Source organism: Mytilus trossulus, chromosome 9 (genome assembly GCF_036588685.1).
Source record: "Mytilus trossulus isolate FHL-02 chromosome 9, PNRI_Mtr1.1.1.hap1, whole genome shotgun sequence".
Taxonomy (NCBI): domain Eukaryota; kingdom Metazoa; phylum Mollusca; class Bivalvia; order Mytilida; family Mytilidae; genus Mytilus; species Mytilus trossulus.
Window position 1 is genome coordinate 43,773,597 of NC_086381.1, and position 24,365 is coordinate 43,797,961.

Below are 24,365 nucleotides of genomic sequence, written 5' to 3' on the forward strand. Positions count from 1 at the left end.
CAAGTGTCCAAAATGACACAGACATTAACAACTTTACCTCACCGTACGGCCTTCAACAATGAGCAAAGCCCATGCCGCCTAGTCAGCTATAAAAGGCCCCGATTATACAATGTGAAATAATTCAAACGAGAAAACTAACGGCCTTATTTATATAAAGAAATTAAGCATATTCTAATAAGCCGGCAGCAACAAGATTATTGGCCGTGATATCATAGGTCCTGCTTTTTTCTAGTTTGTCCCGAGTTCTAAAACCATACAGTATTACAGAAGTAATGCCCAATTACGTATACTTCACCGCGAACAACGTCAAACAACTCATAAATTTATGATGCAAACCTCTCCAACAAAACGCAAAAAAATGCGCTATTGCATTTCTTATCTAAGTGACAAGGAAAGCAGCTGTTGTAAATGTAGGAAGCTATATGTAATTAATTTTGGTACGCTCAACATATTTCCATATGAAATGCTGGAATATTTATACATTTTTTTGCTACAAAAGTCATTCTTAATTTTTGTATAATAGTGACACAAATATTTGTTTTTTCCCGCGGTTCATATAGTAAAGCGGAAAATATTAAATTGTCGTTAAATTTCTTAAATATTCAAAAGGCATGACAAAGAAAGACAACAATAGTATAACACTGTTCGAAACTCATAATTCGATTGAAAAAAAAAAATCCTGGTTACAAAATTTACCAATCAGGAAGTCGAATTATGTATTACGATATATAATTGGTGTTTTTCAAGCGCTTCATTTTCTAGCCGTCGCTCAAAATAGTAAGCTCCTTTTTATAGTTGCTGAATACAATTAAAGTTGTTGTTTTCTGATTTTCTATTTATATCCCAATTTGCTAATTATTATAGTAGTTGTCTGACACTTTTATCCTGAGATAGGCTCGAGCATTGGCATCGGATACACGTTTCCATTCATATTTACATAAAATTAATGATTGTTGGTTTTTCCTGTACGGACTTGACTATCTATGAAGACAACAAATTCAAAAATTTAAGCAAATACACCGTTGATACATTGATATTTAAAATATTATATAAATAATGTTTAATGTTTGTAAAATATGAACTGCTGGAAGTTATTTGGGATATAAATTAAATACGGCGTCTATCACGTTCGACGGGCTGTCGGCAATGCTTTCCAAAAATCTTCTCCTCTGAAACAAATGAGCAAATTTAACCAAACTTGACCACACTCATTATTATGGTATCTTGTTTGAAAAATGTGTCCGATGACTCAACCCGATAACCACGATGGCCGACATGCCTAAAAATAGTATCTAGGTGTTCTTTGCACTTTTTGGCTCTTATCTCTGAAACCAAAACATTTAAAGCAAATCTGACACGGGGAATGTCAAATGTTTATTAGGTCAAGATCTATCTGCCTTGAATTTATAGACAAATCAGGCAACCAATTGTTTGGTGGTGCCCCTGAATTAGTAATTTAAGGAAATTTAGCAGTTTTTGGTTATTATATTCAATATTATTATAGATGGAGATAAACATGACCAAAATGGTAAATTGACTCTTGAGGAGTAGTTACCCCTTATAATAAATATAAAACAATTTTCGTAAATTTGGTAAATTTTTGGAACATATTTTCCTCTAAAACTACTGGGCCAAGTTCATTTTAGATGGAGATAATTGTAAGCAGCAAGAATATTCAGTACAGAAAAATTTACAAACAAATCACAATCACCAAATCAAAGTTTGTTCATGAATTCATTTGTGTTCTCTGTTTAATATGCACGTAGACCAAGGTGAGTTTCACAGACTCTTTAGAGTCTCTAGTTACATGTATGTTATATAATAAATGTTTAATGTAAATTCAATATAAGTTTTCTATTATAATATATACAACACTAAATCGACAATAAAAATAAAAAATGTGTATGTTATTTCGCAAAGGTTTGTGCTAACTAATAACATTTAAATACAGGAAAGAATATAAAAGAGTGTGTATGGAGCTTAAAAAAATCTGTAGAATTTGTACTATTGGACTTTTTATAATGTATGTAAAATCTACCAAAGGATTAGTAATAATGCCCTCATCAGTAAACTACATGGAATTTGTTATAGTGTACAAAAGTTAATTGGATTTTTCACTGTTTGATTATATTTGTTCAGCAGCTTTACGAATGCGATTACATATCTAGACAGGTTAAATGGTGGCGGGACTTTATTGTACTGAACGCCCCGAGTAGATTTCCGATGAAATAGTTTATTAAGATACAATGGTCGTGGCTTGTCCAAGACGAATTACGACATTGTATTCAGTTAGAATGCATATTTAACAGCTGGTTTACAATTATATTAATGTTTGTAAATTCAACACATAATTATGTATGAACAAAACACTATTATTGGAAAATAAAATGTATATGCAGATTTTTTATTAATTTTGCAAACACACACTGATTCTCCTTCTTTTGCAACCAAAAACAGTTAATAGCTTTAAAGCGCGAAAATGCATATCAGAATTCTTTGATCAATTTGATATATTTTGATTATTTGCAGAACTTATACTGCGGAAATTTACCCAAAGGAACTTACTTTAAATACATCAAATTTAAATGGTAATAACTGTCCTTTACTAGATTTTTACGGTTTTAAACGTGAAACTCCACCCTAACAGTTACGATAAAAGGGACGATTTTTCTTTTCCTATTGTTAATTTCCCCTTTTTGGATGGTGATGTTCCTTTTGTACCATCTTACGGGGTGTTTATAATTCACAACATGTTTGTTATGCTCGTGTCTGTTGTGACGTTTTTGATTTTAACGAACGTAATCTCTGTATTACTGGTAACTATTCAGCTAGGGATTTCGTTACATCAAATTACTTAAAACCGTTACTAAATCCTTTCATAAATATAAAGATTTGCATTGGTTTTGATGTTTGGTTGTACCAAACAAAATTTTATTCCTAACGGGAAAACACATCCTCATTTTTACGGATATATTGTTTACCGTGCCAGGAAATTTAGAAACGATCCTGTTAAACTTATCGATCCTTTAAATTTTATCCTAAAAGGTTACCGTTTCAACACTGTATATACGTAATTAGATCATTGAATATTGTTTTTATTGGTATTGATATTGAATTTGTTGTATATTTAAATATACATATACACATTCATGAATCTCTCGATACCTGTATATTGGCATTGCTCAAGGTCATGGTGAGTGTTTATGATGTCTTTACACTAAATCTATTGAATGTTGGATTTGAACTGATTGATAATTTAGTATGAGATGCATGATTTTTTTTTTGTATTAGTTATAAGTGAATTTGAACTAGCGAGTACTCTTAGATCTGTACTTAACGTCTTTTTGTTGTTAGGATGTGCAAGTACCCGGCCACGTCCACTTGTATTTGTAGTATTTGAATTTTCATCCATCTAATTAGTTAGGCCCTTTTCAACTGATTGTTATAGTTGGTTCGTATGTTGTTCTTTTACACTACTGTCCCATGTTATGGGAAGGGATGGGATCTCACTTACGTGTTTAACGCCACCACATTATCTATTTGTATGCCTGTCCCAAGTATGAAGCCTGTAATTCAGTGCATGGTTGTCGTTTGGTTATATTTTACATATTTGTTTTTCGTTTATTTTTTTGTACATTAATAAGGCCGTTAGTTTTCTCGTTTGAATTGATTTACATTCTCATGTCGGGGCCTTTATATCTGACTACGCGGTTTGGGCTTTGCTCATTATTGAAGGCCGTACGGTGAACTATAGTTGCTAGTTTCATTGTCATGCTGGTCTCTTGTGGAGAGTTGTCGCATTGGCAATCATACTACATGTTCTTTTTTTATTTATACTAAAGTTTTTGCCGAAATTAAAAAAAAATGATATGAATAAAACAAAAAAAAACAGTGTTTTAAAAGGAATCAGTAGGAATAGTTTTTATTCGTCGTTTCTTTAATGTTAAACAAGTTCTACATGTATGTAGGTTGGTCGGCGAGATAATCGTATAATCGGATACCATCCAGGATAATTATGACAAATATTGTTCAATTTTGCTTAATAGATTTAGAGAATATCTGTGTAGAAGTGAACAGACAACTGATGACAGACTTTATTTGACAAAATGTCACATCGGCTTCCTTGGGCTAAGCAAACAAAGGACATGTATCAGGAATAAGACACGCGGACTTGCTGAATGGATATACCCCCCCCCCCCCCCCCAAAAAAAAAATAATCAAAAAGATAAAACCAACGAAAACCGCCAACTTCTAAACGGACCTTTACGTATTCTTAAAATTATCTATAGCTTAGCCATCATTTCCATTAATTTACATAGTAAAGTATTTACTAGTGTAACTGTATGAAAATTAGCACAATTATGACTTAATGTTGAATAATGTTACAACTAATCATGCAGATCCCTAGAAATATCAAATAGCCTCATCCAAGCACAAATTTTCTTTACAAAGTAGAATTATTGAACACAATTGCGTGCCTGTTTCATTTTCATCATAAAGTTATTCTTTCATGTTTTATTTTTATTGAATATTAACGGCAAACACATCTGCTGCTAAATGTTTCACTGTATTTTTATGAATATAATACAATTTTTAAATAAAACTTACATCTGATATTTCCTAATGCTTATAATAGTAAGCTAGGCATGCGTGAAAGATCTGAATTTTAATCGTCACTTATGATTCAAAGTATCACCAGACGTGCTCAATACTATACTGCTGACTGTTCTTCTTCAAGAGGAAATGGATACCTAATAGTATATTCCTTTGTGATACAACATACTCTAGATTAAACTTACACCTCAAATAAGATTGTAAATCATCATAATAATGTTCATATAACTCTGATATAAATCCCTAATCACAGGAGCGGATGATACAAGTTCCTTTCTGTTTTATTCTTTTTTTTTGTTTTTCATCTGTCTGACATGATACTAGTATACATTTACTTACTGATAACTTCAGTTGGAATAACAAGATCCTTGTATTTATAAATAACATGTACTTAACTCGTTTGCTTGACCAGGTACAATTTCATAGTATTTTATGTAGCTAAACACAATTAATAGTTTATTGGCAATAACTTATTCATAAACATGTTAATCTCATTGATGAACAACATTTTTCTTTATAACGATTAGATGAACGAAATACTGTGGTTTTTTTGTGTAAAATACATGTATATAGAAGGTACATGTAGAGAACAGAAATACGGCTCTATACGTTTGCTTTGGTGTTGTAAAGTACAGGTTAGTTTTTTTGCGTCATACACTGGAGAGGTTTAGATTGCTACAAATGTACATGTATAAAACCAGATGTACCAGTTTTTACCCAGTCAGTAATATGACTGTAGATATTAATTCGTTTGGTGTGTTTCAGCATTAATTTTGCCATTTGATTGATGACTTTCCACTTTGAATTTTCGTTTGAGTGTTCTTTTTTTGTGATTTTACTTTTACATTATACTCCATGTAATAATCAACACAACAATTAACCAGTATTAAAACAGAAATCATATCACAAACATAACTGATTGAATTCACTTTATATACTTGTCTTAACAAAGACATATGTTTGTGCAGCAGTGAGTTGTTACTAAAAACATTTTTATTTTGGTTCACAAAATTGTACATGTATATGAAATGCAATAAATTATAGAACAAGAATAAGAATAATTTATTTCAAACTTTCAACAAGTTTATCATTGAGTAGGTTGTGAATATTAACAGAAACACAAAAAAACAAATAAAAAGATTTCAGCAAACATATTGACATGAGTAGTTTATATTGTATATAAACACAACAACATCATCAACTTATGCATATGATTCACCTATCCTCGTGTAACTGTATTCTCTCAGATTAAATGTGAGTATAAAAAATATGAAAACAGAATTCTTTTACAAATACACACCATATTATTCTGTAGCAAACAATACTTGTGAAAAGACCTACAAATTATCAATTACCAAAAAACAAAGTCTGAAAATGTTAGTTGATAATAGTGAAATGAGACTGTAAGGAATTTTATAAACGATATATAAGAGGGTACACGTTGGTTTTTATGTCACATTACTATTAAATATGTGGTGCAAAAAAGTCTGATAAGAGACCTTTGGGGTTGCAGTCATTGAAAAAAAGGCTTCAACACCCGAAGTCACTTCAGACATAAAAAAATGACTGAATTATGAGATATATATCCCATATAGTTTTAAAAATAATATCAGAACATTTTACAGTTATTTATAAATCAGACTACAGAAACAGGTGACCATCTAAAAAATAAATAAATAAAATAAGACATAATAAAAAGCTATTTACAAACAATACTGAACATAGCACTTTGAATTATCACAGACATTTATAAAATAATATCATAGGGATAATAAAAATATTAAATAAATATTAACAAAGCAATTCAGAATCGTTTTGAAGGGGAAATTGAAATTGGAAAATTCACAATATTACCAGCAAAACACTTTAAATTTATTTCATAGGCAGAATTGAAATTGGGAAATACAAAATATTACAAATGTTCTAACAAAACACATTCAAATCACTACATAGGGTAAATAAAAATTTGGAAATTCAATTATTTCAAACAAAACACGTTAAAATCATTATAAAATTGTGAAAAAATGTAGGTAATTGAAAATATCACAGACATAGTATTTTTAACATAACATCACAAGAACCTTATATACAGCAATCTTTAAATATCTTTATCCGTCTGAAATTTTTAGTCATTGAATCCATTTTAAAAAAATTAGTAGAAAATGGTCAAATAGATCATTAAATTTCAACAAAAACCGATATCGGTTGACCTTTTATATTTCCTCAAAATGACAATGAATCAAATTTATTAAACTGCCGACCACTAAAATACCTAACAAATGGATTTATAATCACAATAGTGTTGACACTCATAGGGACTGTTCTCAAGTGATTACAAGACCAATTTATATAGGATATCAACTATCTCAGAGTTTTAGTGAATGTCGAATTATATTTATCAAATTAAAGATGCTTGAACACCAATGAAATAATAATTAAGGTAAACATAGCAAAAAAAATATTTAAGGAATGACTGTAATATTTTTTCTGTCTATGAAGAAATAACATACAAAATTTTGTGCACACTGAATAACGCGCGTAGCGGGTTATTTAACAGTGTGCACCAAATTTGTTTATGTTATTTAAAATAGACAGAAAAAATATTACAGTCAATTCTTATAATTGAATTCTAAATTCCATTTTAAACCGTAGAAAACCAGGAAAAAACTTTGATGACGTCAAGGTCACATGACTAAATTATGTCTTTATGGTTATAACAAAATAACGTCAGCCAATCAGAAGATACGTTACATCCAAAATTAAATTACACGGTTTTAACTAATATCTTAAGGATACATAAACATATAAAAATATAAGGACTATCACATATAATCATAGCTCCTATGTTCTACTGGTGGGCAATCTATAATGTATCCCTCTTTCCTCCGTAGGAGTTAGTAATGTAAAATAAGTGAATTGTAATGCGAAATGGGAAAAAAAACCTTTTGAGAAGTTAACATTATCATCAACACTGTAATGCCAAACAATATATGAATAATAAAACTAGATGTAACAAAGCGACACGAATTTCCCCGTCTCAAAACGTTTGAAAATCTGCAGTTTCTATAATTCATGTGGACACAAACATGATGGTAGTCTCACATATCATATATCAGCTGAAAATCTTGTGGCGTATAGAAAAAAAAGTCTGTATAACTGCGATTTTCAACAATTTTCAAAGTTGTAAACACTTAATTTTGGCAAAAATTAGCGGAGCGGAACGAAACTTTAACTTGATTTGTAACTCATCATGAGTAACGCACATACCAACATTCAGCCCAATATCTGAAAGAGTTTAGATAAAAAGTCCGTACATTGTGATTTTCAACAATTTATCAAAGTCCAAAGCCCGTGATTTCGGCAAAAAATTAGCGGAGCAGAACGAAACTTAAACTTGCTCTGTGACTCATCATGATTAAGTCACATACCAAAAATTAGCCTAATATCTGAAGGCGTTTAGAAAAAAATCCGTATATAATGGTATGTTGCGGAATGACGGAACGACGGAATTTCGGACAAGGGAAAACTATATGGCACCGAAAACTTTGTTGCGGGACCATAAAAAATACCTAGAAACAACAAAACACATATTATGTATCCTTTGATGATAATTACTTCTGAACACTTCAACATTTAAGAAATACAAATAAACGGCATTAAAAACCAAAGCCGATTCACACTAAGACATGTAACTTCATGTACAGTTTGCTTGATCCTTGATTTTCGTAAGTTTTTATTTTGTTTGATTGAGAAAAACTTTGCGGATTAAAAACACATACCATAGGATAATTTAAATTGTGTTACACTTTAATTCATGGGTCACCCTTAACCTTGAAATGCCCTGAAATGTTACCCCACTGATAATAATGAATCCACAGTTAAGAATATAAAATAGTCTTAAATTATTCTAAACTTTTTCCAAATATTCAGTATGTTAAAAGGTCATAATTTAATTTTTTATTTCAAAGCCTGACAAATTTATGGCAGTTTAAAATTTCCTGTTTTCTGTGCATAATGTCCTCCTACAGAAATGGCCCTAACATTAACATATATAGCTGTACCAGTCTCTGTCTTAACTGATGCTGGTATACCAAATGTGATACTGGTCTGGTTAGTAAACTGCCACTGTATAATATTAACACCACTGTGGAACGATCCAGCCGATATTTCATAATAAAGTGAATAGACTGAGGTAAAAACGTCTCCCCACGACACAACTACTTCGTTGTTAAGATAGGATAAACCAAGGCTCTTGGAATCTGCAAAACAATGAAGTTTAAGAGATAACATAATTTGCAAAGGACAACGTGTCAGTTGAAAAATAAGATCAGAACCATGCAATCTTAATAAAAAAAACCAGGACGGTTATGTATGGACAGACACAGCCGAAACATATAATTGCCTCCTATCTCTCAGCATATTATAAGAAATATTAAGAAATATTAAGAAATACAAATAAAAGGCATTAAAACTGGATCTTCCATCACTGTATTGGATACCTAAACTACATAAGTGTCTTTACAAACAACGGTATATTGCTGGGTCTTCCAAGTGCTCCACGAAACCCCTTTCTAAATTATTAACATCCATTTTATCAGCAATCAAAGACGGGCTTCAAATTTATTGTGAAACTGCCTATTCTAGAGGTGGCGTGAATCAGTGGGGATACTTTAAAATTCCAAAGATCTTTTAGAGTACATACAAACTAACTCTCTTTCATCTTGTAATAGTATTAAAACATTTGACTTTTCTACTCTTTACACAAGTATTCCACATTCCAAACTAAAAGACAAATTAAAAGAGTTGGTATTACTTTGCTTCATAAAAAAGAATGGCCAACGTAGATACAAGTATCTTGTCTTAGGGAGGGATAAATCATACTTTGTAAAGAATCATTCTGATTCAAACAAAAAATTCTCTGAAACCGATATTATCAAGATGCTTGATTTCTTGATTGACAACATATTTGTTACGTTCGGAGGACGTGTTTTTCTACTGACTGTCGGCATCCCAATGGGAACAAACTGTGCCCCTCTACTTGCTGACTTGTTTCTTTATTATTATGAGGCTGACTTCATGCAGGAACTTCTTTAGAAGAAAGATAAGAAGTTAGCAATATCCTTTAACTCTACTTTCCGCTATATAGATGACGTTCTTTCACTAAACAATTCAAAATTTGGTGACTATGTGGATCGCATTTATCCCATCGAATTGGAGATAAAGGATACTAAAGATACAGTTAAGTCGGCTTCATCTCTTGACTTACATCTAGAAATTGACAATGAGGGTCGGTTGAAGACAAAACTTTACGACAAAAGAGATGATTTCAGCTTTCCAATTGTGAACTTTCCATTTCTAAGTAGCAACATTCCAGCAGCACCTGCATACGGGGTATATATCTCCCAATTGATACGATATTCCCGTGCTTGCATTTCCTATCATGATTTTCTTGATAGAGGGTTACTGCTCACAAGGAAGCTATTAAACCAAGAGTTCCAAATGGTGAAGTTGAAATCATCCCTTCGTAAATTTTACGGACGCCATCACGAGTTGGTTAACCGTTATGGAATAACCGTTTCACAAATGATATCGGATATGTTCCTTACGTCGTAACTACAATGCCCTTCCCTTTCATGAATTTGACCTACCGAATTAGACTATTTACCGGATTTGTAATCACATAAGCAACACGACGGGTACCGCATATGGAGCAGGATCTGCTTACCCTTCAGGAGCACCTGAGATCACCCCTAGTTTTTGGTGGGGTTCGTGTTGTTTATTCTTTAGTTTTCTATGTTGTGTCATGTGTACTATTGTTTTTCTGTTTGTCTTTTTCATTTTTAGCCATGGCGTTGTCAGTTTGTTTTAGATTTACGAGTTTGACTGTCCCTTTGGTATCTGTCGTCCCTCTTTTATAACAATTTCAAGTGCTTACTAAACCAAAATGTTGGCGTATATTGGGATTAAAATAAAGCAAATTTCATAAAACCTTCTTATTTCCAGTATATCCCAGAGCCATGATAATTCTTTGAAAATGTATGGATGTTCTGCAAATGAATCATTTAAGAATGACAATTAACTTTAATTATTATTTCGATTATTCTTTCAAATAAAAATTAAAAAAATTTCCTATACAAAAATATATATATACTTACTATCCACTAGGGGAGCTGCAGTATGAACAGTAACATTTGTAGTTACGAACAGGGATCTAAGGAAAAGTTTATTCATAGCTTGTGTAGACACATCATGGTTATCATTCGTTAGTGACATCTTTGTGAAGTGTGTGTATAAAACTTCCTGGTTTGCTGGGAAAAACATGGACTCTGACTGCTGTTCTGGATATTTCACCTGAAATATAGTAATGTTGTATGATAGTACTATTCTAACGTGAGATAGAATGAAATGTACCTTTAGTTAACTATTAACAAGAGGAAACATCTTGCAAAAAAACTGACATAAAGTTTAAGGGCTTATGTGAAAGAAGTTCCGACAAACGATAAGTTGGTTTTCAATTAGAAATAATCACAACGCTAGCATCAAAACTTGAATAAAAGGCTTGACATAAAAACTAAAATATGCTGACAAGAATTACTTTAAAAAAATGTGTACATGCAACATCGGTAGACAGTGTTTATTATACTGTTACTTTGTACTTGATCAAGCATCTCTCCCAACATCTATTCAATTTTGTTTCGTTTTTTTTTTATATATGTCTACAACCAGTTTTTTATGATATAAATGATGTACTAACCCTTAATGATTTTTTCAGTGAAATAGAGATGGCTAAGGAATTATCGACATATATTTCTATAATATTATATATATAGCTGTAAAAAGTAAAATCACAAAAATACTGAACTCAGAGGAAAATCAATACGGAAAGTCCATAATCACATGGCAAAATCAAATAACAAAACGCATCAAAAACGCATGGACAAGAACTGTCATATTCCTGACTTGGTACAGGCATTTTCAAATAAGTGGTGGAGGGAGTTGGGTAGAATAGTTTAGCATATCAGATCATGTTATATTAATATTTACATTGAAAACATTAACAGTTTTTACCTTGAAAATATCATAAATACATTGCAAATAAACTCATCATAGAGAACCAGGATTGAAATGTTATGTTATCGACAGACGCGCGTTTCGTCTTCAAAAACTTCATCAGTGACACTCGAAGCCAAACATGTTTAAAAGACCAAATAAAGTACGAAAACTTGAAGTAGGACTTTCAACAATACGTACATTTAAACTTTCAACAATACGTACATTTAAACTTTCAACAATACGTACATTTAAACTTTCAACAATACGTACATTTAAACTTTCAACAATACGTACATCTAAACTTTCAACAATACGTACATTTAAACTTTCAACAATACGTACATTTAAACTTTCAACAATACGTACATTTAAACTTTCAACTATTCTATAAGGTTTAGACTTTGTGTTCATGTATGCAAACTCTTATGATCATAAGACGTTACCTTGTATGTTTCCACCCCAATACTATCTGTAAATCCTGACCATTTTATTCTCATTGTATCTGTCAGACCTAGGTACCAGTCTCGAGGGTTGTACTCTGTAGAGGATAGGGATAGAACTTCCATCTGTACTGAGGATATCGATGGTGGTGTGTTGGAGATTTTAACTCCATCAGTAGACAAGGAGTACGTCAGACCAGCATTGTTCTCACAGCTGAGAGTGGTGTAAATGGTATACCCTTTTAAAACACTGTAATCAAATTCCATCATGGCTGGTGAAGATGATATGTCCGTGTAAACAAGCAAGTCTGTTTTACCTGGCATGTAACCTGTAAGTATGTAAAAGCAGTGTAGTGTGAACTCAGAAGTAGCTAGAACATATCTTTCCCGGTGTGTATCCTGTAAATAGGCAAACGCAGCATTAGCCTGATGAAGTTTATACCAGTGTACAGTACCTAGTACAAACAGCCTGGTGAGGTTTAAACTGCTGTGTAAAGTGACGAGTACCTTTATTTTCTTAAAACTGTAAACAAACAAAACATTACAAGATGTTTGGAAACCTGAATACTACATTTTAACTGTTTCAAATTAAACTTTACCAAAATCAAAGTAAAAGACTATTTTTGAGTTTGTCCTTAACGCGCTCTTTTATGACGGTATTTACCAGATAGCGGGAGGTCGCCTGTATCCCTGCATTATTTACGTACATCAAGCGTCTTAGTGATCGTTATTGTGCAGGATAAACTAGAAATATTGTTTGTTCTGTATGAACTTATTCTCAATTTCGTAATGATGGCAAGACTGATTGTCAATTTTTAGAATTCAATTTTTCGAATAGTTCGTGCAATAAAGCATCATAGTTTTCCATCTAATCGCTCAACATAGGAACGAAAGTGACGATGCCCCTAAACGCACGAATGCTGTTCCCTAAAAACCAAGTTTTTTCCAATTTACGAACTCCAAAGTTGTCTACTGTATCATGAGATCATAAATGCATTGTAATCCTCAACTAGCAGTATGTTTTCTCTTTTGTCATAATATATCATAATAATGTGTAATTGAAATATACAAATTTAGTGAAAATTTACGTCTGCTCAACTAAGCTTAATTAGTTTCTTCAAGCCGTCTTTTTTTAATGTGACTTGATGCTAGATTTTACATACTTGAGATAATTAAATCTTACCGATTGCCCATTTACAGAACTTGATTCCAGATTCCAAGTCCTCTACCTCCCAGTTTGCAACAACTTCATTAAATGTCCAGGAATCCTCGTCTGCACCTGTCACACGAAAACAGGTAAGACTTTATGTTACAAAGCATAAATAAATGAAGATAGCTTTTGGTGATACCATTTTACAAGCAAGTTATGACTGATTTTGGTATCTTTTATTACTATTATCTTGTCTGACTGTATTATTTGTTGACTTGTGTATTTCTCTTTATAAAATGTACTGTAGTCCTGTCATGTAAAATTGTCCTTTTATTGTTATATTTAACATTGCCATAAAAGTGCTAAGTTTGGCTAGCCACACAACCTGGTTCAACCCATCTTTTTTTCTTAAAATTCTTAAAATGTTCTGTACCAAGCCAGGAAAATGGCATTTGTTATCTTATATTTGGTTTCTGTGTTTTTGTTGCAATTCAGTGTTTCTGTTATTTTTTTCTTATTGTTGATGTGTTTCCCTCGGTTTCAGTTTGTAAACCAGGTTTGTTTTCTCTCAATGGATTTATGACTTTTAAAACAGCGGTATATACTACTGCTGCCTTTAATTAAATAACATACCTCTACCATCATTAATGTATTTAATATCAGGTGGTGTCAAGTCTACCAGTATGGGATCGGAATAGGACACGCCCCTCAATCCTGCAGCATTAGTAGCTATAGCTGTCACATAAATGTAGGTGTTGTGGACCAGTGTTACATTGTTGTTAAAGGCAAAGTTCATCAATCCCACGCTTCTAAATGGTTGGATATGTGTACCTCCCTCTGCATAACCTACAAGATAAACAAAGTTAATCAGTCCAACTCGCATGAATGCTTGGATCTGTGTGTATCCCTATGTATAACATAAACACAGTAAATTAGTTCCACTTTTTTAAATGGTTGGATATATGAACCTCCCCCTGCATAAAATTCAATAAATAAGCAAAGAAATCAGTTCAACTTTCTTAATGGTTGGATCAATATACCTCCCTCTATTTAACATACAATATAAACAAATGTAATCAGTTTAAGACGTCTGAATGGTTCAATATGTATTCTTCCCTCTGTATAACAAACAACATAAACACAATTAACTAGTTCAACACTTTGATTGGTTGGATCTTTGCAAAACTTAAAACAAAAACAACGTTTATCAATTCAACACCTCATAAGTACTTACCAATAGCCCATGTGTAATCGATGATAGGAGAATCTGGATCAGAGAAACTCCAGGATCCATGGATGGAACTCCATTCATGTAAATAAACAACATGGCCAAGAACATGGCCACTAGTAGCACCTGTTGTTAGGTTCACTTCCTGTACAGAAATATCATCTAAAAATATCCCTGTAGTCATGTCCATACTTCCAATTGTGATATTCACTGCATTCTCTGTCGGTCTAAAATAGAATTGGTGAGTATGCCAAGAAACTTGTTCACGGTCTGGACTGGTTCCATGTCCATCTTTACGATAACTTTTAGTAAAGATTAAGAACACCAGTCTTTCTCCATTTCCAAATTGTATAAAACCTTCTTTATTGGCAGCGACAGAGTCTGTTATTGACAGATGGCTACTGAAAAAGGAAACTCTGTACAGGTGTCCAGAAATAACTTGTGGTAATTCTTGGAGCACGCTTCCTCTAATGAACAAAAACGATCGTCCTTCTCTGGCTAAATTAACATCAGAAGATACCACAGCCATACAAGTAAAGGGTGACGGTATCCATAACAATGGGTGGTAACTAGCAGAAATCATACAAATATCAATCGAACTAATGTTTCCAAACATAATAACGTCTCCACTAGTGTTTTCAAATGATGTGTTATTGCCAAGTTTTTCAATAACATGAATGAATTTTTCAGGAACTGGAGGAGTTTTGTCAATAATAGCACCATCTGAAACAATAATGTCCGATTTCAGGCCAGCGTTATCAACAGAATAGACTTTGGCATATAATCTTGTTCCTGTAAAACAAACAAAAAACACTGTTAAACTTATGAAATCTTTTTGGTTTCAGACATATTCAGTACAAATATAACGGCATACAAACCAATCATTCCCTATTGTTCATTTTCCTATTTTAGACAACGGATATCTCCCAATTGTGTCGTTCACTTGGACCCTGCCTTAAGTTACATTTGGATTGAAATGAGCGTTTCTTTGCAAAACTGCTTTATTCCTTTAAATAGATTCTTCCATGAGACAAAGATATGGTTTGAAGGTTGTTGTATTTAGATCATATTAGGTCATTTTTATATTAACGGTGATGCTGTTTACAGAGTCAGCAAATTTAGATAACATGCGGTTAAACCTATCTATCCCTTAGATAAACTTATTCTAAAACGTTACAAAATCAACACTGCATTCAAATATCTTTGAATATTATTTCATTGGTACAAATATTGATGTTGTTACATGTATCAGTAAGAAAAAAACAAAATAAATAATATTGTTTTACCCATATGCACCTAAACGGTTCTTCAATCTTTTGATACCTTTATTTTCGCATTGCACAATGTCCTGTATTGTTCTAATTGTTGATGACATCTTCACACGTTATTCAATTAATGTTAGATGTGCACAGATAGATATTTTAGTTTGAAATGAATGATGTCTATTTTAATTGTTTTGATATTGAACAAGTTGTCAGTACTCTCATGCCTGTTCTTTGTTTCTTTTTTGTTATTTTGTTATGAACGTATGAAGTTTTGGTCTCGTCCGGTTATTCTGTTTCATATCATTCAGACAAGTTTAGCTATTTTCTTCTAATTTAAATAGTTTGTGCATAAGGTGTGCCGTAACACCACTATCCCAGGTCAGGAGAGAGTTGACCCTTCGAAATTATATAACCGCACCATATTCTTTATGCGCTTTTAGATAAGTAGTTATCATCGGAATATAGCTGTCATTTTTTTTTTGTGAAATGTTTTGTTATAAATATTTAGATCGATAGTTTTTTTAATTAAATTGTTGCTTATTTTCATTTACGACCTGTCATAGCCGACACTAGGGTATTGCATGCCATACGGATTACTCTATTGTTTAACAAGATGTAAGAAGATTTGGTATGAGGGACAATGAGACAACTCTCAATCTAAGTCATATTTTTGAAAAATTAAACTATAATAATTCAAACATTTGTCAAAGTACGGTCTTCAACACGGAACACAGCAAGTTTACGTCAAATTACAATAGCACGTTAAAACATAAAGTTGAGGTATTATTTGAAGTGTTAATTGAGTGATTTATTTTTATTTTAAATGTATTAATGACAGCTGGCTGTATTTCATTAATTTCCCTTATTGAGCCTCTGACATTCTTCAAGACGTTCGATATTCCTCCAGACTACGTAACAGATATCTTGTCGACGTTGTCAGGGTACCCCATTATGTAAAAACCTGCGTACATTACCCAGCAGTTCCTTAATATATACTGATTTTTCTAGGTTTGTTATACAACTTCGTGGTATAGACTGGTTAAACTGTCACCTTGGTGTATATAAGTCTATTAAATCTCTAGAAGGAATAACCTGCTACGTTGGAGTATTTCAGTAGATAAATTACTATAAAGTATCAACTTCTACGATGGGTTATTTCACAAAATAGATAGCAACTGCTACATAGGGGTAATTTAGAAGATATATTACTTGAATTTATTAACTGTTGTTACCTTTTGGTAATTCAGAAATATTGTACTTATTCGTATAATCTGTTACCTTGGGGTATCTCAGTAGATATATTACTGGAAGCAGAAACATGTAAACCAGCATTTGTCCATCCAAGGACACTACATTCTGTCTTGTCTCGCTTCCTGTTGTCTACATATGTTCTTGTCCCAAAACACCAATAGTACGTCGCTATACCAGATTCTGTATCTGTAAAGCCATGCCAGTGTGCAGAAACAGATTCAGAGGAGTTCATATACTCTAAGTCTGTACTTCCTAGAAAAAATGCGTAAAAATGCACCAACAGTTGCTTATACTGATTTAGATAAAATGGACCCAAGACATACGGTAAACTTATAAGATTGAATAGAATCCCTTTGAACAGGCAAGCACTTCGCTCTAATTTCATTATAAAAAAATCATCCTATGCAATAAAAGAACCTATTTCTTACAAATAATGTTTATGCAACAACAAACCATATACGTCATTTATGCTGTGGATTCATTAATATCCGTTATATACCAATTTTCGTGGATTTCGTGAATACAAATTAACCACTAAATCAAATGTTCAGGGAATTACAAATTTCCTATAGGCTTGTATGTAGGCTTCAGCTAAACCACGAAATAAATATCCACGATAATTGGTAACCACGACAAAAACTGAATCCACCTTTATCACCATATTATTATTATGGTCTGGATTAAATGAATTACAATATATAAGACAAAGCTAGTATGAAGGGTTCTACAACTTACCTAATCCATCATACACAATTCCTGACTTAGGTAGTGTAGAGTCAACAACAAAACCATCAGATGTGGCTGTTGTATGGGCTCCAGCATAATTGTAGGCTATAACATTTGAGTAATGAACTACACCTGGGGTAAGTTGTAGACCCGTCATGTTAAACTGTTGGTCTGTTCCAGGAATATCATGTGCCACTCTAAGGATATCGTGCCCTAAATGTAAATAAACTCATCAGAGATATCAGGATTACAATTGTGTATCTGCGCGCGACGCGCGTTTCGTCTACAAAACACTTATCATTAACTCTCGAATCAAAACAAGTTAACAATGCTAAATAAAGTATGAAGTTGCAGAGCGTTGAGAACCGAAAAATTCCTAAAAGTTTTGCCAAACACAGCTAAGGTAATCAATACCTAAGATAAAGAACAGGCCTTAGTATTTCAAAAAAATCAACGTTTTGTCAACAGTTTATTTATAATCATGACCATATCATTAATGAGAGTTCATGTCAAAACAGCAGTGTAGACTTCTGGGCTGGTGATACCTTCCGGGTATTAAAACTCCCCATCAGTAGCATCGACCCAGTGGTTGTAAATGAGCTCATCATTGATACCAGGAATAAAATTGTGTACACCTTAAAAACAAACTGGGAAGCTGTTAGACTAGTCTGACTAACTAATATATTTATAAATGATATTGAAATGAATTATATTGGATTCTAGATTAAATATGAATTACCTTTCAGGTTGGTAATTGAACTGATACACTCAAGAAAACGTTTCATTTTCTGGTTGATTTAAATGTCAAAGCTAGTCATATATGAGAAAATCATATAAACAAGGATTGCAAATAGGTAGAATGCAGCGTTTTGCGGCAGATTTTATCCTTTCTCGAGCAGAGTACAAATAAATAATATAGAGAGAAAATGTATGGGTTTTCTTAAACTAAAACTCTTACACATATTTCAAATGAGATGTTTTAGGTAAACCCATTATTTTCTACTTTTAATTGTAAGATTTAACCATTTGTTACTCCTTATTGACTATTTAAACGCAAAGTCAACGCCATTAATAAAGCAATTCAATATTAGCGACTGCGTTTCACACATAAATATACGGTCAATGAATTTGACTTCGCAAAAATTACAGTTGCAGTACAACTAGATTCTTCATAATCTTGGAATAAACTGCTCTATATATAAATTACTTCCTTGGACAGTACTAAGATAGATATTGTGTTTCTCAGCGGATTAATCGTACTTTGGGAATACAATTTGCCAATTCAAACTCACTCCCTGGGAAAGTACTGATATAAATACTGTATTTCTCAATAGTTGTATCATACTCCAGGAATTTACTGCTCAAGATTAAACTCACCTCCTGGGAAGGTACTGAGATAAATGCTGTATTTCTCAATAGTTGTTTCATACTCCAGGAATTTACTGCTCCAGTCAAAGGTGATAGGTCTGCCTATCTGCATGAAGTCTATGTCTTTTACTGTAGTTCCTCTTATTTTTTCTATAACCTTTGAGAAACAAGATCAACATGATTCTATCACTGACATGCTTATTCCTTTTTTTCTCTTCATAAAAAGAAGATGTGAATATGCCACAACAGCCTTTGTTCATAATTAACTGTATATATTTGAGTTGATGCAAGTTCTTGCTTGATACTGATATAATGTTATTTATTTAGCTATGCATACATGGTACAAATATCCTATATAAAGTATAACCAGTAATTAGCACTGTTTGTTATCATATTATAACTGTATCATCTGATCTAGCGGAGCTACTATTCAAAGAACCTTTAACCGCATTTAACTTTATCGCCATATCTAACAATATTACTGTTCAAAACACCTTTTCAAATGTCTACATGTATTCTCTGTGTATTTATCAAACTCACAGTTTTTCCCCTGACAGAAGCTAACACAGGTGCTTGTCCCATTACAACAGTTAAGTCTTTTTTACATTTTAGTATGTGTATTTATCAAACTCACAGTTTTTCCACTGACAGAAGCTAACACAGGTGCCTGTTTCATTACAACAATTACGTCTTTTTTACATGTATAATATGTGTAATTATCAAACTCACAGTTTTTCCTCTGACAGAAGCTGACACAGGTGCTTGTCTCATTACAACAATTAAGTCTTTTTTACATGTATACTATGTGTATTTATCAAACTTACAGATTTTCCTCTGACAGAAGCTAACGCAGGTGCTTGTCCCATTACAACGATTCCATTGGATTTAAACACAGCATACTGGTTTGCTGAATACCATATTCTCACAAACACAGAGTAAGTCAATGTATTCCCCAATTTTTCACCTAAAAGAAAATATTTTATATGTTCATCTACTGAACACGTTAGATATCATAAGACAGGTGTAAAAGAAAAGAAGAATTTAAATCTGGGATTTTTTTTCAAAAAATATGTAGGTTTTTAGTATGTTTATCAATATGGAAAATATTCTTGTATCTCATTTTTGTTTATGTGCTATAATTTATCAATATGCCTTTTTGAGTTTCTTTCTTAAGATGATAATACAATAATGACTGTTGTACCCCTATGCCGACATGTATACCTCTAATGTCTGTTTGTTTTGGTCAAACAGCGTTGTCAAAAAAAGGACTTTTAATGCGACTGTTAACCAGTGAGAAATTTTACCAGCTATAAAACCAGGTTTAATCGACATTTTTTACATTGAAAAAGTTTGTACCAAGTCGGGAATGTAGCTTTTTTTATCCAATCGTTTGATGTGTATGAGCTTTTGATTTTGCCATTTGATTGGCGACTTTCCGTTTTGAAATTTTCATGGAGTTCAGTTTTATTATGACTTTACTTTTTATAAGAAGTTTCTTAACAATATTAAAAAATCCTAAATTATTCCTTTTTCGAATATGTTTTTTTTACCATTATTTTATCATCATCCAAAAATTGGTGGTTCTAGTTTAAAAATAAATAGATTATAAAGAGTTGAGAACATTTTCAATATCAGTAAAAAAAAAAGTATAAACAGCTATCAAATGATGGATACGGTATAAAAGTAAAACATCTACAACTTACCAGGTTTAGTAGAAAAAATACAATCCTTAAGTTGACCACCATCCTGCCAAACTTTTTCTTCCACAGGATTATAAATACCAGATGGAAAATCAAACTCTGTGTAACCAACACTCCATTCATACCTGTAACAAACAAAAGACAAAACTCATAAAACCCAACGTCATATTTGAACTTGCAAAAAAAATATGTTTGAGTAAGGATTGTAATAAAGTCTGAAATCGAGTAAAACTGCGTTCAGATCGTACATCATGAATACCTATAGCAGAGTCAAACTGAATGTACCAAAATAAACTGGCAAAAGGGAGTCATTTATGCTGTAGGAGTCAATCTGAGTGTAGTCATCTGAAGTAACCCTCATCGCAGTTCTAGAATAAATATGTTGATATTCAGTTATTAAAAGTAGTGACCCACTTTAGCTGTTACTTTTTTTAAAAACAAAAGGCTTAATCGTTGATTGTACCCACTCCGACGCGTTTTTTCGGGAATTTCCCTCAGTTTGAATGCTCCAAACCGAATATTAGAAAGTCAAGAATTAGAAGAACGTAAACAAAGAATTACATAACCAACAAAGGACATGAAAATAGACAAATTTGTCAAAGGGCCACTTTGCCTGAAAGAGTTGAAACCTTTGTTGCTAACAAGTTCACAATTTTTTTAACGAACAATATCTTACATCTGTCAATCAGGATTTTTCTCTCTCATTAATTTTATGAAGATTTCTAGCTTTGTACTTGAGGAAAACAATTATCATGATATTATTGTGATAATAATATTCACAAGGACAAAGCATGAATCCAGTAGAGCTTGGTGATGTATATCAAAACATTAAACTTATTACAAAGATATTATGCCTATTACTTCAGTGGTAATTCACATTCCATTTAATTTATTAGCTAATTTATATATACTGCTCCCTTGGTTTATCATGAATTTCTCATAACTTGTACTTTGTACACAAACTGCATTTCATGCAATATATTATCTGATGCTGAAATAGCTTAATCATGGGGTGTTCTCCCTTGACTTACCATAAAGGTTTCATGCCTTGTACTTGAGACACGAGCCATATCCCACGTAATATATTATCTGAGGCCGTTACAGCTTAGCCATTGAGTTATCTACCTTGACTTACCATAAAGGTTTCATGCCTTGTACTTGGGACACGAGCCATATCCCACATAATATATTATCTGAGGCCGTTACAGCTTAGCCATTGAGTTATCTACCATGACTTACCATAAAGGTTTCATGCCTTGTACTTGGGACAGAAGCCATATTCCACGTAATATATTATCTGAGGCCGTTACAGCTTGATCACTTCTGGAATAGCCATTACTATCTCTTACCAGTAGAAGATTGTTGTTATTATCTAATTGAAAAATAAACAAATATCTTTGATAATATAAACAATAAAGACTATTTATTCTTTTATCACTAGATTAAGTTTCTTTCTTCTTGGATGGTATTCAGTGCTTATTCATATGCATTTTTTCATTCATTGACACACTTGATTTCATTAGGCTGTGAATTTTTTATTGTTGATTATCTATCATTCCATTGTATTTCGATGATTATGAATTTTTAATACATATACTCTGATATTTTTACATAGAATGCAAACCAACTTGATAAGTTTCATCCAGCCTTGCGAATTTACTTTTTGTTTTGCATACATCAGAAGTTATAGATCAGATAAATCATATTTACACAAATGGAATCTCTTATTCTCTGACTCTTGGTTAACCTGTACTTAACTTGTGTCAGTTGCTTGTACCAAACCAACATATTCATGTTAATATTTTGGTCCTTTGTGAAAGACATGTTCATGCTGTTGTAATGGTTTATAGAATTTTGACTTGTATGACCATAAGAATAGTGCTGTATATTTGGTGTTTTAACTGTCCTCAAAATCTTTCATACTAATCGAGGTTTGGATTTTAAGGCCGTCTTTATACCAAAATATCTATCAGATGACCTTGAAATACCTTCTGTCGAAAGCATTATAACTACTACCGAGGTTTAAAGTTAAGGACATGGTTGGTAACATGGGACACATTCACAATGACCTTCACATGACCTTGATATACTTACTGTCTGATACATCATAACAACTAACAAGGTTTGGATTTAAAGGACATTTTTGGTCCTGTGGAGCGCATACACAATGGCCGTCACATGACATAGCATCACATCTTCTTATAAGATCTAGAGGTCCCCCAGGTACTTTTGTAAAAGCTGAGTGGACAAGTTTACTTCTTATTCCAACCTGAAAAACAAACATACAAATGGCGGGGTTGTTGTCGCTTTGACACATTTCCCATTTCCATTCTCAATTTTATACAAAATCAGATTTGTTATGCAAATTTTACAACAGTTTCAAATATTTCCTGTTGTTCCAAGTATAGTACCTTATAAATACGGCAACTTCATTAGAGCAGTCAAATTAAAATGATCTGAATATAGACACTGACCGTATTTTGCATTGTTTCTGAAATTAACAATTTGTTTCCGTTGAGTTTGATTTATAATGTCAATAAAGAATACCGGGTTGCAGAATTTCTCATTCTCCGCTACAAAAAAATCAAAATTTAATTTCCATTTTTTTTTTATTTGAACGTTACTGATTTGTCTTTTGTAGACTCATCACCGATCTGGCATACAAAGTTATAAGCCTGGTATAATTAATGATATAAAAAAGAAGATGTGGTTTGATTGCCAATGAGACAACTATCCACAAAAGACGAAAATGACACAAACATTAACAATTATAGGTCACCGTACGGCCTTCAACAATGAGCAAAGCCCATACCGCATAAATTCAGCAATAATTAATGAGTTTGTTTTGAACAGTAGACGTTGAAAGAAATATAACCATACATTCTCGAAATATAAATTTTCAGGACAACTCTGCATTTTACCTCTTGCTAACATTTACACATATATGTTATATTTCTAGACAATGTATGGTGGTTCTATTAAAATGAATGTACAGATATATTTGATAATTGTTTATCACATTCTAGGTATGCAAACAATCAATTGTTGTTGTTCATGACTGTAAATTGAAGCACTTTTATATATTTTTTCAGTTATTTAAAAACTATTTTAAATTAACCAGCATGTTTTCCAAAGCGTTCATCAGTATTGGTTATTACCGTACCTATTTATATTTTGTAGAGAGTCTTATAACAACAACACTTTACGGACTGCTGCAGAAATTTATTGATCGACATGTTTCGGTGCCTAGGGCACCGTCATCAGGATAAAAACAATACATAAAATCATGTTGAAGTACAAAATCGGGTTGTTAAAATTTAAACGTCACAATGTTACAATGGTAAGTAACGTTATTAATAGCAACGTACTGAAAGTGAAAGTGAAAGTTCATTGTAAGTATGTAAATAAACTATAAAAAGAAATTAAAAAAATAAAATGTTTTTGTTGTGAAAATGTTTGTTAAAATTATTCTGCCAACATGTGTTTGTCCTCTTGCATCGTGGAAGGAATAATACAATAAGTTGTCAGGCTGTGTATAGACTGTATAGGTTGTGTGGTCTGAATGTTCTG

At 32.4% G+C, this 24,365-nt stretch overlaps 1 protein-coding gene across 1 annotated transcript; it reads right to left on the reverse strand.

Annotated features, from left to right (window-relative positions):
• Positions 1–17,008: 17,008 nt before the first annotated feature.
• Positions 17,009–17,890, reverse strand: LOC134684648 (uncharacterized). Its single transcript, XM_063543952.1, has 2 exons — positions 17,737–17,890; positions 17,009–17,253 (listed from the first exon to the last, which is right to left on the reverse strand). The coding sequence occupies exons 1-2, from the start codon at positions 17,882–17,884 to the stop codon at positions 17,009–17,011; spliced, it is 393 nt and encodes a 130-aa protein (XP_063400022.1). The 5' UTR covers positions 17,885–17,890.
• Between the last annotated feature and the right edge of the window lie 6,475 nt (positions 17,891–24,365).

Excerpts from the sequence above, each read along its gene's own strand:
- LOC134684648 (XM_063543952.1), bottom strand. The coding sequence starts at position 17,884 with ATGACGGGTCTACAACTTACCCCAGGTGTAGTTCATTACTCAAATGTT. Across the intron at positions 17,254-17,736 it reads AATTGTGTATGATGGATTAG|GAAGTACAGACTTAGAGTAT; the intron begins GTAAGTTGTAGA and ends CATTTTTTCTAG.